Source organism: Salvelinus fontinalis, chromosome 36, assembly GCF_029448725.1.
Source record: "Salvelinus fontinalis isolate EN_2023a chromosome 36, ASM2944872v1, whole genome shotgun sequence".
Classification (NCBI taxonomy): domain Eukaryota; kingdom Metazoa; phylum Chordata; class Actinopteri; order Salmoniformes; family Salmonidae; genus Salvelinus; species Salvelinus fontinalis.
Genome location: NC_074700.1, coordinates 20,452,142 through 20,471,527, shown reverse-complemented (window position 1 = coordinate 20,471,527; position 19,386 = coordinate 20,452,142). Strand labels below are relative to the sequence as shown.

The 19,386-nt window shown below is 44.6% G+C and overlaps 1 protein-coding gene across 1 annotated transcript in view; it reads left to right on the top strand.

Annotated features, from left to right (window-relative positions):
• Nucleotides 1-19,386, top strand: part of LOC129835473 (uncharacterized) — a 66,249-nt gene that overhangs the window by 26,178 nt on the left and 20,685 nt on the right. The window contains exon 4 of the mRNA XM_055901110.1: nt 4,202-4,222. Coding sequence (XP_055757085.1) covers nt 4,202-4,222 — 21 coding nt within the window. The remainder of the gene's footprint in view (nt 1-4,201; nt 4,223-19,386) is intronic.

Genomic DNA, 19,386 nt, shown 5'->3' with positions numbered 1-19,386 from the left:
AGCTTAGCACCACTTGGCCAGTGTGCTTGCTAATTCAAGAGGGAAAAAGAACCTTCTAATACCAAACAAAGACGGTTCTGGACAAAGGACCCCTTGTACAACATTCTGATGGAAGATCAGCAAAAGTAGGAACCATTTTGTGATGCTATTTCATATATCTGTCGAACTGTGTACTAGTAGCTTTGCGCTCAGGTTTTGGTTATTCCCTTACCATAACTAAGTCTTATGTCGTAATGAAGATATTTTTAGAATTCTAACACTGCGATTGCATTAAGAACTAATGGATCTATCGTTTCCTATACAACATGTATTTTTTTGTAATGTTTATGAATAGCTATTTGGTCAGAATAGGTGAGAGTCTAATAGAAATATCCGCACATTCTGGGAAAAATATGCTACGTTAGCACATTGTATAACCACGGATTTCAGCTCTAAATATGCACATTTTCGAACAAAACATAAGTGTATGTATAACCTGATGTTATAGGACTGTCATCTGAGGAAGGTTTATGAAGGTTAGTGAAATATAATATCTTTTGCTGGTTTATTCGCTAACGCTAACGTGCCTATTGCTATCGCTAACGTGCCTTGATGAATGAATGCGGTAGTGTGGTAGGCTATTGTAGTAAGCTAATATAATGCTATATTGTGTTTTCGCTGTAAAACACTTAAAAAATCGGAAATATTGGCTGGATTCACAAGATGTTTGTCTTTAATTTGCTGTACACCATCGATTTTTCAGAAAAGTTTTATGATGAGTATTTAGGTAATTCACGTTGGTCTCTATAATTACTCTGGCTGCTTCAGTGCTATTTTTGACGGTAGCTGTGATGGTAGCTGCAATGTAAAACTGATTTATACCTCAAATATGCACATTTTTCGAACAAAACATAGATTTATTGAATAACATGTTATAAGACTGTCATCTGATGAAGTTGTTTCTTGGTTAGTTTGGTTGGTTCTAGGTTAGTTTGGTTGGTTTTGTGCATGCTACCTGTGCTGTGAAAAATGTCTGTGCTTTTTTCTATTTGGAGGTGAGCTAACATAAATATACGTGGTGTTTTCCCTGTAAAACATTAAAAAAATCGGACATGTTGGCTGGATTCACAATATGTGTATCTTTCATTAGCTGTATTGGACTTGTTAATGTGTGAAAGCTAAATATTTAAAAAAAATATTTTCAGTGGAATGTGGGCGGAGTTCCGCTAGCGGAACGCTGGGGCTAGACAGGTTAACAGTTTTATTCGTATTTACAGATGGCATACAAGTTTGTTATTAAGGGACATGAAAGTTCACATGTTCCAGAAGGCATTTCTGCCCAAAAACACATTTTTATTTAAAAAAAAGAAAAAACGTTAAAATGGCTCTCCTGTGAAGTCATGACTTGCGACATATGCCTAATTTCCTGAAACGGGTCTCATATTATGGCAAGAACAGCTCAAATAAGCAAAGAGACAGTGCTAGCTGCGCCACCAGAGTCTCTGGGTTCGCGCCCATGCTCTGTCGCAGCCGGCCGCGACCGGGAGGTCCATGGGGCGACGCACAATTGGCCTAGCGTCGTCCGGGTTAGGGTGGGTTTGGCCGGTAGGGATATCCTTGTCTCATCGCGCTCCAGCGACTCCTGTGGCGGGCCGGGCGCAGTGCGCGCTAACCGAGGGGGCCAGGTGCACGGTGTTTCCTCCGACACATTGGTGCGGCTGGCTTCCGGGTTGGAGGCGCACTGTGTTAAGAAGCAGTGCGGCTTGGTTGGGTTGTGCTTCGGAGGACGCATGGCTTTCGAATCTTCGTCTCTCCCGAGCCCGTACGGGATATGTAGCGATGAGACAAGATAGTAAGTACTAGCGATTGGACACCACGAAAATTGGGGAGAAAAGGGGGTAAAATTAAAAAAAATTATAATAATAATAAGCAAAGAGAAACGACAGTCCATCATTACTTTAAGACATGGTCAGTCAATTCCGAAAATATTAAGAACTTTGAAAGATTCTTCAAGTGTAGTATCAAAAACCATTAAGCGCTATGAGGAAACTGGCTCTCACGAGGACCGCCACAGGAAAGGAAGACCCAGAGTTACCTCTGCTGCAGAGGATAGGTTCATTAGAGTTACCAGCCTCAGAAATTGCATTCCAAATAAATGCTTCACAGAGTTCAAGTAACAGACACATCTCAACATTAACTGTTCAGAGCGGCGCACAATTGACCCAGCGTCGTCCGGGTTAGAGGATGGTTTGGCCGGGGTAGGTCATCATTGTAAATAAGAATTTGTTCTAAACTGACTTGCCTAGTTAAATAAAGGTTAATTAAATTAAATCACAGGAGAATGCGTGAATCAGGCCTTCATGGTCAAATTTCTACAAAGCAACCGCAACTAAAGGAAACCAATTAGAAGAAGGGACTTGCTTGGGCTAAGAAAGAGAAGCAATGAACATTAGACCGGTGGAAATCTGTGAAAGTTTTCGATTTTTGGTTCCAACCGCCGTGTCTTTGTGAGATGCAGAGTAGGTGAACGGATGATCTCTGCATGTGTGGTTCCCACCGTGAAACATGGAGGAGTAGGTGTGATGGTGTGGGGTGTGCTTTGCTGGTGACACTGTCTGTGATTGATTTAGAATCAAGGCACACTTAACCAGCATGGCTACCACAGCATTCTGCAGTGATATGCCATCCCTTCTGGTTTGTACTTAGTGGGACTATCATTTGTTTTTCAACAGGACCATGACCCAACACACCTCCAAGCTGTGTAAGGGCTATATGACCAAGAAGGAGAGTGATGGTGTTCTGCATCAGATAACCTGGCCTCCACAATCACCCAACCATTATTTATTTTATTTAACTAAGCAAGTCAGTTAAGAACAAATACTTATTTTACCATGACGGTCTACCCCAGCCAAACCCTCCCCTAACCTGGATGCGGGTTAATTGTGCGAAGCCTTATCGAACTCCCGATCTCGACCTGTTGTTATACAGCCTGGGATCGAACCAGGGTCTGTAGTGATGCCTCTAGCACTGAGATGCAGTGCCTTAGACCGCTGTGCCACTCAGAAACCCAACCCAATTGAGATGGTTTGGGATGAGTTGGACCACAGAGTGAAGGACAAGCAGCCAACAAGTGCTCAGCATTTGTGGGAACTCCTTCAAGCATTCCAGGTGAAGCTGGTTAAGAGAATGCCAAGCGTGTGCAAAGCTGTCATCATGGCAAAGGGTGGCTACTTTAAGAACCTAAAATCTAAAATAGATTTTGATTTGTTTAATAGGGCTGCAATCCCGTTAATGGGATCGATATGACAACAGCCAGGGAAAGTGCAGGGCGCCAAATTCAAACAACATAAACCTCATAATTAAAATTCCTCAAGCATACAAGTATTTCACATCATTTTAAAGATACACTCCTTTTTAATCCCACCACAGTGTCAGATTTCAAAAAGGCTTTACAGCAAAAGCACCACAAACGATTATGTTAGGTCACCGCAAAATCACAGAAAAACACAGCCATTTTTCCAGCCAAAGACAGGAGTCACAAAAAGCAGAAATAGAGTTAAAATTAATCACTAACCTTTGATGATCTTCATCAAATGACACTCATAGGACTTCATGTTACACAATACATATATGTTTTGTTCGATAAAGTTCATATTTATATCCAAAAACCTCAGTTTACATTGGCGCCATGTTCAGAAATGCCTCCAAAATATCCGGAGAAATTGCAGAGAGCCACATCAAATAACAGAAATACTCATCATAAACTTTAATGAAAGATATATGTTTTACATAGAATTAAAGATACACTTGTTCCTAATGCAACCGCTGTGTCAGATTTCAAAAAAGCTTTACGGCAAAAGCACAATATTCAATAATCTGAGAACAGCGTTCAGTCACAAAAGGAAGCCATACAGTTACCCGCCAAATTGTGTTATAAATAGCATTATAAATCTTCACTTACCTTTGCTGATCTTCGTCGGAATGCACACCCAGGACTCCCACTTCCACAAGAAATGTTTGTTTTGTTCGGTAATGTCCATAATTTATGTCCAAATAGCTATTTTTGTTAGCGTGTTTGGTAAACAAATCCAAAGTCAGGAAAGTCCAAAAGTCCCTAAAAGCAGACGAAATGTCAAAAAGTTCCGTAACAGTCAGTAGAAACATGTCAAACGATGTATTGAATCAATCTTTAGGATGTTTTTAACATAAATCTTCAATAAAGTTCCAACCGGAGAATTCCAATGTCTTCAGAAGTGCGATGGAACAGAGCTTCCTCTCATGTGAACGCGCATGGTCAGAGCATGGTCAGGTCATGCTAGACCTTACTCATTCCCGTCTCCTTCGGCCCCACTTCACAGTAGAAGCATCAGACAAGGTTCTAAAGACTGTTGACATGTAGTGGAAGCCGTAGGAAGTGCAAACTGACCCATATCCCACTGTGTATTCGATAGGCGATGAGTTGAAAACCTACAAACCTCAGATTTCCCACTTCCTGGATGGATTTTTTTCTCAGGTTTTTGCCTGCCATATGAGTTATGTTATACTCACAGACATAATTCAAACAGTTTTAGAAACTTCAGCGTGTTTTCTATCCAAATCTACTACTAATAATATGCATATATTAGCAACTGGGACTGAGGAGCAGGCAGTTTACTCTGGGAACCTCTGGCCACTTTTTCATCCAAGCTACTCAATACTGCCCCTGCAGCCACAAGAAGTTAACACTTTTTTGGTTACTACATGATTCCAATGGTATTTCATAGTTGTACAATGTAGAAAATAGTACAAATAAAGAAAACCCCTTGACTGAGTAGGTGTGTCCAAACTTTTGACTGGTTCTGAATATTTCCTTGCTAACAGGATGAGTGAGAGTGTAATGGACACCCACACTCTATTCAAATAGACTTCTACTCTTCTTCTTGCCACAGAATCAAACATGGGACAGATACTCAGCTAAATGATGAAAAACATGCAAGCCCAGTCTATTGTAGGTAAGGTAGGTGGGTAGCCCATCCTGTGGTCTTTCTCCTTTACACCTAATTTTACCTTCTGCACGTATGCAATGTAAGAACGCAATTATTTATACAAAATGGCGACCCTTCGTACGTGCATCAAGTTTATAATTGCAGGGGTGCACACATCAGCATATTTTTGCTACTCAACAATGCAGGATCAACATTTTGTGTAGCTTAATTGTACACTGAACAAAAATATAAACACAATATGCTACAATTTCAACGGTTTTACTGTGTTACTGTTAATATAATTAAATCTGTCAATTGAAATAAATGTATTAGGCCCTAATCCACGGATTTCACATGACTGGGCAGAGGCTCAGCCATGGGTGTGCCTGGGAGTTTTTCTCCCTCAAAACTTGAGAAATCTGTGGCATTGTGTTGTGTGACAAAACTGCACATTTTAGAGTGGCCTTTTATTGTCTTCAGCACAAGTTGCACCTGTGTAATGATCATGCTGTTTAATCAGCTTCTTGGTATGCCATACCAGTCAGGTGGATTGATTATCTTGGCAAATGGGAAATGCTCACGAACAGGGATGTAAACAAATTTATGCATATGGTACATTAATTTTATATTTTATTTCAGCTCATGAAATATGGGACAAACACTTTACATGTTGGGTTTATATTTTTGTTCAGTATAGTTCATGCTTCGTGGAATTACATACAGTGCATTTGGAAATTATTCGGACCCCTTGACTTTCTCCACAAGTAAAAACAGGTTTGTAGACATTTTTGCAAATGTTTAAAACATAAACAACTGAAATATCACATTTACATAAGTATTCAGACCCTTTGATATGAGACTTGAAATCGAGCTCAGGTGCATCTTGTTTCCATTGGTCCATTGAGATGTGGAAGTCGTATGCCTCACAGAACAGCTGGTCACCGAAGCTTGCCCTTTATTAGAGGCTGCAGCTGACTGTACCACTAACCTCCCCCAATTGCTGACATAGTATGGCCCGCTCGACCTCCACCTGCAGTCATGGGCGCCCTGACTGAGCAGCCCGTAGAGGGGTGATTGAGCCACAAAGAGGGGAGGCAGCACTGGCGGCAGTCACAGCCCTCTTGGTCTCCCTGTCCAATACGGCGGCAGCGTGGCCACATATAGCTGTCTGCAGGGGTGGGCTGACCTGGCAGTCAAAGGTTATAGTTATAGTTAACATAAGTATGTAGCAATGTGATCAAAACAGTTTTTTCCTCCTCTATGCAAATATGGTGTATTTTTTTGTTGTCATTGTTAACATGGTGTTTGAGAGTGTACAATACACTCCTCTCCTATTCAAATAGGCTTCTACTCTTCCCCTTTCCACAGAATCAAACAGAGACTGATACACAGTGGTCAATACTCATTCAGTCAGGGAGATCTACAGATATAGAAAGTCTGTATAAGGAAAGAAACAAAAAATTGTGGCTTGAGTTATAGGTCATATGTCAAAACTTTTATTTGTCATAGGGAGAATTTCTCTGTAATTCCCTTTAATGGAACTTGTTTAGTGTATAATTGATTAATGCTATTTAAAATCTGATGACTGTAGGACTTTGCAGGACAGACTTCACTTCAGGGCCCGTATTCATAAAGTGTCTCAGAGTAGCAGTACTGATCAAGGATCAGACCCCCCCTGTCCATGTAGTCTTATTCATTATGATCCTAATTCCACTTGATATGGGACAAGGTTCATTGTCCCTGTAGCGTATTGCATAATCAGAACTGTACTATTGAAACAATGGTTGAACATTTTGAAGGATTTTATTGAAATGATTAAGGGAAAACAAAGTGTAAACAATATAAACAGTACATAAATATCAGTTAACAAACATACACTACTAAGCCAACATTTGAGTGTTTTTAAGGTCATACCAGCATCTGAACATTGCGTTGTGTACCCGCCAACTTTCCTTGTATTCACAAGTGGCTAAAACTCTCACCAGTGAAAGCATCCAAACGAAACAGCGCCCCCCCTGTCTTACTATATGTTGCCCATGTATCTGATTCTTACTGGCCAAAAAAACATGACATACTATTTTTGTCCAGACAGCATCAGAGACATGGGCTACACACACAGCACCTTCAGAAAGTATTCACACCCCTTGACTTTTTCCACATGTTCTTGTGTTACAGCCTGAATTTTAAATGGATTAAATTGAGATTGTGTGTAAATGGCCTACACAGAATACCCCACAATGTGATAGTGGAATTATGCTTTTAGAAATGTTTCAGCTAGTATTTTTGTCACAAACAATCTCCATATATACTTCCATTCTTATTAAAAAACTGTTATGAGTCTTGTGAGGCTTGTGGGCATCCTATAGCAAAACAACCAACATGTACGTGTTCATGGGAGACTCACCTTTCCACAGAGGGAAGTGTGTAGCCCAAACTGTCCGGACGCTACAGACAGAAGTGGGCAGATCCCAAGAGCTTGTTGGGGTCATAAAGAAAAATGGAGAACACCATCATGAGAGTCTCAAACCGTTCGGACACTACAGACGATTTAGTGAGAAGACCAATTTTCGTGATGTCAATGGATTGAGACGCATTTAATGAGAGATTTTTATTTTTATTTTGTATTATGCAAATTATTTGGTCTGGGAAAAATCTAAAAATAAATTTTTGGAGTGTGTAGTTAGCCTTTAATTCAATTAATTCAATAATCCTGTCAGGTAGACATAAATTACAGTCAATACTTAATTGGGACATTTTGGGGGGAAAGCCTTTAGAAATGTCAATGTTAACAGCGCATGATGAATGCAAATAGCCTACTAACCAAGACTAAGGACCAAACTGTTGCAATACCTGGTTTGCATACTCATTGTTGCCTTAGTTAGCATTTACTGGTAGATATCATAAGATGGAACATCTTTCCTACCTACCGGCTACCGATGTCATTCTTCTGTGAGCTGCTCCATTGACAACCAGTTGAGAGCGGTGCGCTCTTGTAGATATTCCGCTGAAACTAGGCTGTGTGTGCTGCATGCATGTGAATATATGTCAAGTGCTTTGCGATTGTGTAGGCTACTTTGTGCATTATTTCTCTATTGTACTACATAATTAATACGCTGTATACCTCCACTACACTGCTTTGATATGCAACAGAAGAGATTAAGAAGTGAGTATAGGCAATGCCCACTGCAAAAGTGGATTAAGGGCATATTCCTGAGTTTAGTCTCCACTACTATCAAATCAAATCAACTGTTATTTGTCACATGCTCCAAATACAACAGGTGTAGACCTTACAGTCAAATGCTTACTTACAAGCCCTTAACCAACAATGCAGTTTTAAGAAAAGTATTGGTAGCCATTTGATTAGCTGTTCAGGAGTCTTATGGCTTGGTGGTAGAAGCTATTTAGGAGCCTCTTGGACCGAGACTTGGTGCTCCGGTACTGCTTGGCTTGCGGTAGCAGAGAGAAAAGTCTATGACAAGGGTGGTTGGAGTCTTTGACAATTTTTAGAGCCGTCCTCTTACACCGCCTGGTATAGAGGTCCTGGATGGCAGGAAGCTTGGCCACTGTGATGTACTGGGCCGTACACACTACCCTCTGTAGTGCCTTGCGGTCTCATACAAGGCAGTGATAGACCCGTCAGGACACTCTCGATGGTGCAGCTGTAAAACCTTTTGAGGATGAGGACCAAATCTTTTCAGTCTCCTGAGGGGGAATAGGTTTTGTCATGCCCTCTTCACGACTGTCTTGGTGTACTTGGACCATGTTCGTTTGTTGGTGAGGTGGACGCCAAGGAACTTGAAGCTCTCAACCTGCTTCACTACTGCCTCGTCGATGAGAATGGGGGCGTGCTCAGTCTTCCTTTTCCTGTAGTCCACAATCTTCTCCTTTGTCTTGATCAAGTTGAGCGAGAGGTTGTTGTCCTTGAGCCACACGGTCAGGTCTCTGACCTCCTCCCTATAGGCTGTCTCATCATTGTTGGTGATTTGTCATCAGCAAACTTAATGATGGTGTTGGAGTCGTGCTTGCAGTCATGAGTGAACAGGGAGTACAGGAGGGGGATGTGCACGCACCCCTGAGGGGCCCTCGTGCTGAGGATCAGCGTGGAGGATGTGTTGTTACTTACCCTTACCACCTGGGGGCGGCCCGTCAGGAAGTCCAGGATCCAGTTGCAGAGGGAGGTGTTTAGTCCCAGGGTCCTTAAATTAGTGATGAGCTTTGAGGGCACTATGGTGTTGAACTCTGAGCTGTAGTCAATGAATAGCATTCTCACATAGGTGTTCCTTTTGTCCAGGTGTGAGAGGGCAGTGTGGAGTGCAATAGAGACTGCGTCATCTGTGGATCTGTTGGTGCGTTATGCAAATTGGAGATTCTGGGATAATCAAAATCAAATCAAATCAAATGTATTTATATAGCCCTTCTTACATCAGCTGATATCTCAAAGTGCTGTACAGAAACCCAGCCTAAAACCCCAAACAGCAAGCAATGCAGGTGTAGAATCACGGTGGCTAGGAAAAACTCCCTAGAAAGGCCAAAATCTAGGAAGAAACCTAGAGAGGAACCAGGCTATGAGGGGTGGCCAGTCCTCTTCTGGCTGTGCCGGGTGGAGATTATAACAGAACATGGCCAAGATGTTCAAATGTTCATAAATGACCAGCATGTTCAAATAATAATAATCACAGTAGTTGTCAAGGGTGCAGCAAGTCAGCACCTCAGGAGTAAATGTCAGTTGGCTTTTCATAGCCGATCATGAAGAGTATCTCTACCGCTCCTGCTGTCTCTAGAGAGTTGAAAACAGCAGGTCTGGGACAGGTAGCACGTCCGGTGAACAGGTCATGGTTCCATAGCCGCAGGCAGAACAGTTGAAACTGGAGCAGCAGCACGGCCAGGTGGACTGGGGACAGCAAGGAGTCATCATGCCAGGTAGTCCTGAGGCATGATCCTAGGGCTCAGGTCCTCCGAGAGAGAGAGAGAAAGAGAGAATTAGAGAGAGCATACTTAAATTCACACAGGACACCGGATAAGACAGGAGAAGTACTCCAGATATAACAGACTGACCCTAGCCCCACGACACATAAACTACTGTCGCATAAATACTGGAGGCTGAGACAGGAGGGGTCAGGAGACACTGTGGCCCATCCGATGATACCCCCGGACAGGGCCAAACAGGAAGGATATAACCCCACCCACTTTGCCAAAGCACAGCCCCCACACCACTAGAGGGATATCTTCAACCACCAACTTACCATCCTGAGACAAGGCCGAGTATAGCCCACAAAGATCTCCGCCACGGCACAAACCAAGGGGGGGGGGGCGCCAACCCAGACAGGAAGATCACGTCAGTGACTCAACCCACTCAAGTGACGCACCCCTCCTAGGGACGGCATGAAAGAGCACCAGTAAGCCAGTGACTCAGCTCCTGTAATAGGGTTAGAGGCAGAGAATCCCAGTGGAGAGGTGGGAACCGGCCAGGCAGAGACAGCAAGGGCGGTTCGTTGCTCCCGAGCCTTTCCGTTCACCTTCACACTCCTGGGCCAGACTACACTCAATCATATGACCCACTGAAGAGATGTCTGCGTCTCTCACATGGGTAGGCAGACCATTCCATAAAAATGGAGCTCTATAGGAGAAAGCCCTGCCTCCAGCTGTTTGCTTAGAAATTGTAGGGACAATTAGGAGGCCGGCGTCTTGTGACTGTAGAGTTACGTGTAGGTATGTACAGCAGGACCAAATCGGAAAGATAGGTAGGAGCAAGCCCATGTAATGCTTTGTAGGTTAGCAGTAAAACCTTGAAATCAGCCCTCGCCTTAACAGGAAGCCAGTGTAGGGTGGCTAGCACTGGAGTAATATGATACATTTTTGGGGTTCTAGTCAGGATTCTAGCAGCCGTATTTAGCACTAACTGAAGTTTATTTTGTGCTTTATCCGGGTAGCCGGAAAGTAGAGCATTGCAGTAGTCTAACCATGAAGTAACAAAAGCATGGATTAATTTTTCTGCATAATTTTTCGACAGAAAGTTTCTGATTTTTGCAATGTTACGTAGATGGAAAAAAGCTGTCCTTGAAACAGTCTTGATATGTTTGTCAAAAGAGAGATCAGGGTCCAGAGTATTTCCTTTGTATGACCTTTTACCAGATCTATTGTGTTACATTCTCCTACACTAATTTAACATTTCCACAAACTTCAAATTGTTTCCTTTCAAATGGTATCAAGAATATGCATATCCTTGCTTCAGGTCCTGAGCTACAGGCAGTTAGATTTGGGTATGTAATTTTAGGCGCAAATTGAAAAAAAGGGACGGATACTTAATAGATTTACCTTTTTTATATTACTTAAAAAATGTAATCTTCTTGGAAAAGACCAAGTTGTCATATCTACAACTTGATTTAAACATGTTAAATTCATACACTTTAAGATGATAATTTGTCATTACTGTATTAAAACATTCCTTTCTATGTCCCTCTAGTAAATGTGGCGTTGAAAGGAGTGGCCACTCAGTTATCTATATTTGGTCCCAGTGCAGCGCATAATGCCACTGATGGGAACAGAGACCCAGACTTTTGGAAAGGATCCTGCATCCACACTCTAAAGGAGCGCAACCCCTGGTGGAGAGTGGACCTGCTGGATGTGTACAGAGTGCCAGCTGCCAAAATCACCAACAAAGACTCCCTTCCTGAGAGGGTTAATGGCATTGAGATCCTCATCGGTAACTCACTGGAGAACGATGGCATCAATAACCCCAGGTGACACATAGACATCTGGACATGTGTCTGAACAAGGTGTTTGGCAAGGTATTTGGACACATTGGTCTTCATCATGCTTATGTAGCTATTCTGTGGCTACATACTCCTCTACATATTCATTTTGACAGTGAAGCTGACATTTTTAATTGACTCTATACTCCAGCATTTTGGATTTGAGATCAAATGTTTTTTATGAGGCGACAGTACAGAATGTGCACCTTTCATCAGAGCGTATGTTCATAAATATCTGTTTTACCGTTTTCATTTGAATGCACTTCTAGTCCCCCCATTTGAAGGTGTCATAAGTATTTGTACAGATTCACTTATAGTGTATTACATTTGGCCAGAATTGTTGTATTTGGTCACATATCGTGCCGGGTGTGAGGGCCGTCACCGACCCAGAGGATTGGGTGATCTCGCTCTCCGAAGCCGACGTGAGAAATGTCTTTAATCAGGTCAACACTCGCAAGGCCACGGTCCCCAACTGTATTCCAGAGCGCATTCTCAGAGCATGTGCACAACAGCTGGCCGGCATATTCAATGTCATTTTCAACCTCTCCTTGTCCCAGTCAGTAATCCCCACATGTTTTAAGATGACCACAATCATTCCTGTTCCCAAGATCTCTAAGGCTTCATGTCACAATGACTACCCCCCCCCCCCCCCCCCCCCCCACACCCACCCCCCGTAGCACTCACTTCTGTAATCATGAAGTGCTTTGATAGGCTGGTTATGGCACACATTAAATCCACTATCCCAGCCTCCCTGGACCCACTACAATGTGCATACTGCCCCAACAGATCCATTGATGACGCAATCTCAAATGCTATCCACACTGCCCTCACCCACCTAGATAAGACGAATACCTGTTAGAATGCTGTTCATTGCATACAGCTCAGACTTCATCACCATTGTCCCCTCTATCACCAAGCGTAGGACTCTGGGTCTGAACACCTTCCTCTGCAACTGGATCTTGGTCTTCCTGACAGGCCGACTCCAGATGGTGAGGGTAGGCAATATCACCTCCGCCAGAGACTTAACACAGGGGCCCCACAGGGGTTTGTACCTAGTCCCCTCATGTACTTTGTTCACCCACGACTGCGTGGCCACACACGACTCCAACACCATCATAAAGTTCGCTGATGACACCATGGTGCTAAAAGCTGCTCGGTCCCGGCTTTGATTAACCTTTACTGTCTCCGCCTACTTTATGGTAGCTGGGTGAACAGATGTGACTGAGGACGTTGATGATCTTCTTGGATTTCCTGTGATACTGGGTGCTATAGATGTCCTTGAGGGCAGGCAGTATGCCCCGAGTGATGCGTTGAGTTCACCACACCACCCTCTGGAGAGCCCTGCGGTTGCGGACGGTGCAATTGCCGTACCATTTGGTGATGTTCTCAAAGGTGCATCTGTAGAAGTTTGTGGGTGTTAGGGGCCAATCCACATTTCTTAAGACTCCTGAGATTGAAGAGGCGCTGTTGCGCCTTCTTCACCATGCTGTCTGTGTTAATGGACCATTTCAGGTTGTCATTGATGTGCGCACCAAGGAACATGAAGCTTTGACCCTCTACACTGCAGCCCTGTCGATGTGGATGGGGGCTTGCTTCTCGGCTGTCTCCTGTAGTCCACGATCAGCTCCTTCATTTTGCTGCCATTAAGGGAGTGTTCACTCCACCAGTAATCTCACCTCAATCAATCAATCAATTTTATTTTATATAGCCCTTCGTACATCAGATAATATCTCGAAGTGCTGTACAGAAACCCAGCCTAAAACCCCAAACAGCTAGAATGCAGGTGTAGAAGCACGGTGGCTAGGAAAAACTCCCTAGAAAGGCCAAAACCTAGGAAGAAACCTAGAGAGGAACCAGGCTATGAGGGGTGGCCAGTCCTCTTCTGGCTGTGCCGGGTGGAGATTATAACAGAACTATGCCAAGATGTTCAAAAATGTTCATAAGTGACAAGCATGGTCAAATAATAATCATGAATAATTTTCAGTTGGCTTTTCATAGCTGATCATTAAGAGTTGAAAAACAACAGGTCTGGGACAGGTGGCGGTTCCATAACCGCAGGCAGAACAGCTGAAACTGGAATAGCAGCAAGGCCAGGCGGACTGGGGACAGCAAGGAGTCACCACGGGCGGCAGTCCCGACGCATGGTCCAGGGCCCAGGTCCTCCGAGAGAAAGAAAGAGAGAAGGAGAAAATTAGAGAGAGCCAAGATTTTCAAAATGTTCATAAATGACAAGCATGGTCAAATAATAATCAGGAATAAATCTCAGTTGGCTTTTCATAGCCGATCATTAAGAGTTGAAAACAGCAGGTCTGGGACAGGTAGGGGTTCCATAACCGCAGGCAGAAGAGTTGAAACTGGAATAGCAGCAAGGCCAGGCGGACTGGGGGCAGCAAGGAGTCACCACGGCCGGTAGTCCCGACGTATGGTCCTAGGGCTCAGGTCCTCCGAGAGAAAGAGAGAAGGAGAAAATTAGAGAGAGCCAAGATTTTCAAAATGTTCATAAATGACAAGCATGGTCAAATAATAATCAGGAATAAATCTCAGTTGGCTTTTCATAGCCGATCATTAAGAGTTGAAAACAGCAGGTCTGGGACAGGTAGGGGTTTCGTAACCGCAGGCAGAAACAGTTGAAACTGGAATAGCAGCAAGGCCGGGCGGACTGGGGACAGCAAGGTGTCAGCATGCCCGGTAGTCCTGACGTATGGTCCTAGGGCTCAGGTTCTCAGAGAGAAAGAGAGAACGAGAGAATTAGAGAGAGCATACTTAAATTCACACAGGACACTGGATAAGACAGGAGAAGTATTCCAGGTATAACCAACTGACCCTAGCCCCCCGACACATAAACTACTGCAGCATAAATACTGGAGGCTGAGACAGGAGCGGTCAGGAGACACTGTGGCCCCATCCGAAGAAACCCCCGGACAGGGCCAAACAGGAAGGATATAACCCCACCCACTCTGCCAAAGCACAGCCCCCACACCACTAGGGGATATCCTCAACCACCAACTTACAATCCTGAGACAAGGCCGAGTATAGCCCACAAAGGTCTCCACCACAGCACAACCAGCTCTTCCCTGTGGGCTGTCTCAGGCCTTCCACTGTTTTAGTCAACCAGCAAACTTGATGATTGAGTTGGAGATGTAGGTGGCTGCGCAGTCATGGGTGAACAGGGAGCACAGGAGGGGGCTGAGCACACACCCGTGTGGCACCCCCGAGTTGAGGATCAACGTGGCCGAGGTGTTGTTGCCTACCTTCACCACTTGGGCTCAGGGAGGGGTTCAGACACATGGCCCTGAGCTTAGTGATGAGGTTGGAGGGCACTATGGTGTTGAAGGCTGGGCTGTAGTCGATTAAAAGCATTTTCTACATGGTTATTTCTCTTGTCCAGGTGGGAAAGGGCAGTGTGCAGGGCAATGGCTATTGCGTCGTATTTGGATCTTTCGGGGCGATATGCTAATTGTAGTGGGTCTAGGGTGCCAGGAAAGGTGGAGGTGACATGGTCATTAACTAGCCTCAAAGCACTTGATGATGACAGAAGTGAGTGCTACGGGGCGATAGTCATTTAGTTCAGCTACCTTCGCTTTATTGGGTGCAGGAACAATGGTGGACATCTTGAAGCAAGTGGGGACATCCGACTGGGCTATGGAGAGATTGAATATGTCCATAAATTGTATTTATTCCTCTGTAAAATTCTCACTCATTATTAACAATGAATTCATTATTATCCATAACCATGGTACTATCCATATGAATGTAGAAGTTGTTCAGAAATATATTCTATTCTTATTTACAATAAAAGTGTCACCAAAATGACAAAATTGATTTATATTGGGAACAACATAATCCGAAACACAACCAAAACAAACTGCAAATGCATCCAACAAGTTTATAAAGTCGCAAGCTTTTTGTAGTCACCAATATACCAAACTTTTGACAAATTCATCCCATAATGACAAAGTGAAAACATGTTTATATACATGTATATTTTTTCTAATTGATTGAAAATGAAATACAGAAATATATAATTTACACAAGTAAACACAGCCCTGAGTCAATACCTTGTTGAAACACCTTTGGCAGTGATTTTGGCAATTTACACAATCTCAATTTAATCAATTTTAAATTCAGGCTGTAACACAACAATGTGGTAAAAGTCAAGGGGTATGAATACTTTCTGAAGGCACTGTTTGCATGAAAATAACCTCAAATAAAAGGTGACATTCGGTACTGTCGCTTCATATCAAACATTTTATCTCAAATCTAAACTGCTGGACCCAAATTAAAAGTTTTAGCTTGACTGTCTAAATAAATATATTGTGGAGTGTTGGTATTCTTTATGGTACATTGTAGAGCTTCCTCATTCACTCTCATTATCTCTCCCTCTCTATCTCCCTCTCTCGGATGTGCTGATATCTCCCACATCCCAGCAGAAAAGCCCCAAACCTTCCAGTGTAATGAAATGGACGGTCGCTACTAGAGGTCGACCGATTACGATTTTTCAACGCCGATACCGATACCGATTATTGGAGGACCAAAAAAGACGATACCGATTAATCGGCCAATTTTTTAAAATGTATTTGTAATAATGACAATTACAACAATACTGAATGAACACTTATTTTAACTTAATATAATACATCAATAAAATCAATTTAGCCTCAAATAAATAATGAAACATGTTCAATTTGGTTGAAATAATGCAAAAACAAAGTGTTGGAGAAGAAAGTAAAAGTGCAAAATGTGCCATGTAAGAAAGCTAACTTTTAAGTTCCTTGCTCAGAACATGAGAACATATGAAAGCTGGTGGTTCCTTTTAACATGAGTTCAATATTCCCAGGTAAGAAGTTTTAGGTTGTCGTTATTATAGGAATTATAGGACTATTTCTCTCTATACGATTTGTATTTCATATACCTTTGACTATTGGATGTTCTTATAGGCACTTTAGTATTGCCAGTGTAACAGTATAGCTTCCATCCCTCTCCTCGCCGCTACCTGGGCTCGAACCAGGAACACATCGACAACAGCCACCCTCGAAGCAGCGTTACCCATGCAGAGCAAGGGGAACAACTACGCCAAGTCTCAGAGCGAGTGACGTTTGAAACGCTATTAGCGTGCACCCCGCTAACTAGCTAGCCATTTCACATCGGTTACACCAGCCTAATCTCGGGAGTTGATAGGCTTGAATTCATAAACAGCAGAGCTACTGGCAAAACGCACGAAAGTGCTGTTTGAAGGAATGCTTACGAGCCTGCTGGTGCCCACCATCGCTCAGTCAGACTGCTCTATCAAATCATAGACTTAATAATAACACACAGAAATATGAGCCTTAGGTCATTAATATGGTTGAATCCGGAAACTATCATCTCGAAAACAAAACATTTATTCTTTCAGTGAAATACGGAACCGTTCCGTATTTTATCTAACGGGTGGCATCCATCAGTCTAAATATTCCTGTTACATTGCACAACCTTCAATGTTATGTCAAAATTACGGAAAATTCTGGCAAATTAGTTCGCAATGAGCCAGGCGACCCAAACTGTTGCATATACCCTGACTCTGCCTGCAATGAACGCAAGAGAAGTGACACAATTTCACCTGGTGTAACGGCTGTCCTCCTCTTCTTCATCCGAAGAGGAGCAGGGATTGAACCAAGGCGCAGTGGAGTTTGAATACATAATGAATTTAATGACAAGACGGAAAAAACACGAACTTGACTATACACTAACAAAACAAATAAACGGTGTAGAACAGATCTGAACGACGGACTCACATAACACACGAGAACGCACGAACAGGGAAAAAGCCTACACATAAATGACACTTAACAAACAAACCGAAACCAGTCCCGTATGGTGCAGGCATAACACAAACACGGAAGACAATCACCCACAACGAACACTGTGACAACGCCTACCTAAATATGACTCTTAATTAGAGGAACGCCAAACACCTGCCTCTAATTAAGAGCCATACCAGGCAACCCAAAACCAACACAGAAACAGAAAACATAGAATGCCCACCCAACCTCACGTCCTGACCAACTAACACACATAACAACTAACATAAATAGGTCAGGAACGTGACATTACCCCCCCCACAAGGTGCGAACTCCGGACGCACCAGCACAAAGTCTAGGGGAGGGTCTGGGTGGGCATCTAACCACGGTGGTGGCTCAGGCTCCGGGCGAGGTCCCCACCCCACCATAATCCATCCTAGCTTCCTCCCTCTAAGAATGTCCATCCTCTTTTTACCCCCACAAAATCCTCTTAATAACCTCACTAATAAGGACAGCACCGGGACAGAGAGATAAATCAAGACAGAGGGATAGATAAGAATATAGAGGTAGATCAACATAGAGAGGGAGATCAGGATAGAGGGGCAACTCCGGACTGAAAGGCAGCTCCGGACAGAGAGACAGCTCTGGACTGATGGGCAGTTCTGGGTATCTAGCCGTTTCAGGCTGAAGGGCAGCTCATGGCTGACTGACGAATCTCGACGCTCATGGCTGGCTGACGGCTCTCGACGCTCATGGCAGGCTGACGGCTCTCGACGCTCATGGCGCTCTGACGGCTCTGGCTGCTCATGGCTCTCTGACGGCTCTGGCTGCTCATGGCTCTCTGACGGCTCTGGCTGCTCATGGCTCTCTGACGGCTCTGGCTGCTCATGGCTCTCTGACGGCTCTGGCTGCTCATGGCTCTCTGACGGCTCTGGCTGCTCATGGCTCGCTGGCGGCTCTGGCAGATCCTGTCTGGTTGGCGGCTCTGGCAGATCCTGTCTGGTTGGCGGCTCTGGCAGATCCTGTCTGGTTGGCGGCTCTGGCAGATCCTGTCTGGTTGGCGGCTCTGGCAGATCCTGTCTGGTTGGCGGCTCTGGCAGATCCTGTCTGGTTGGCGGCTCTGGCAGATCCTGTCTGGTTGGCGGCTCTGGCAGATCCTGTCTGGTTGGCGGCTCTGGCAGATCCTGTCTGGCTGACGGCTCTAGCGGCTCCTGTCTGGCTGACGGCTCTAGCGGCTCCTGTCTGGCGGATGGCTCTGTAGGCTCATGGCAGACGGGCGGCTTTGCAGGCTCATGGCAGGCGGGCGGCTTTGCAGGCTCCTGGCAGACGGATGGCTCAGACGGCGCTGGGGAGACGGATGGCTCAGATGGCGCTGGGGAGACGGATGGCTCAGATGGCGCTGGGGAGACGGATGGCTCAGATGGCGCTGGGGAGACGGATGGCTCAGATGGCGCTGGGGAGACGGATGGCTCTGGCCGGATACGGTGCACTGTAGACCTGGTGCGTGGTGCCGGACCGTGGAGGCGTACTGGCACTCTTGAGCATTGAACCCGCCCAACCTTACCTGGTTGAATGCTCCCGGTCGCCCGACCAGTGCGGGGAGGTGGAATAACCCGCACCGGCCTATGTAGGCGAACCGGGGAAACCATGCGTATGGCCGGTGCCATGTATGCCGGCCCGAGGAGACGCACTGGAGACCAGACGCGTTGAGCCGGCCTCATGACACCTGGCTCAATACCCAATCTAGCCCTACCAGTGCGGGGAGGTGGAATAACCCGCACTGGGCTATGCACTCGTACAGGAGACACCGTGCGCTCTACTGCGTAACACGGCGCCTGCCCGTACTCCCGCTCTCCACGGTAAGCCTGGGAAGTGGGCGCAGGTCTCCTACCTGCCCTAGGCCCACTACCTCCT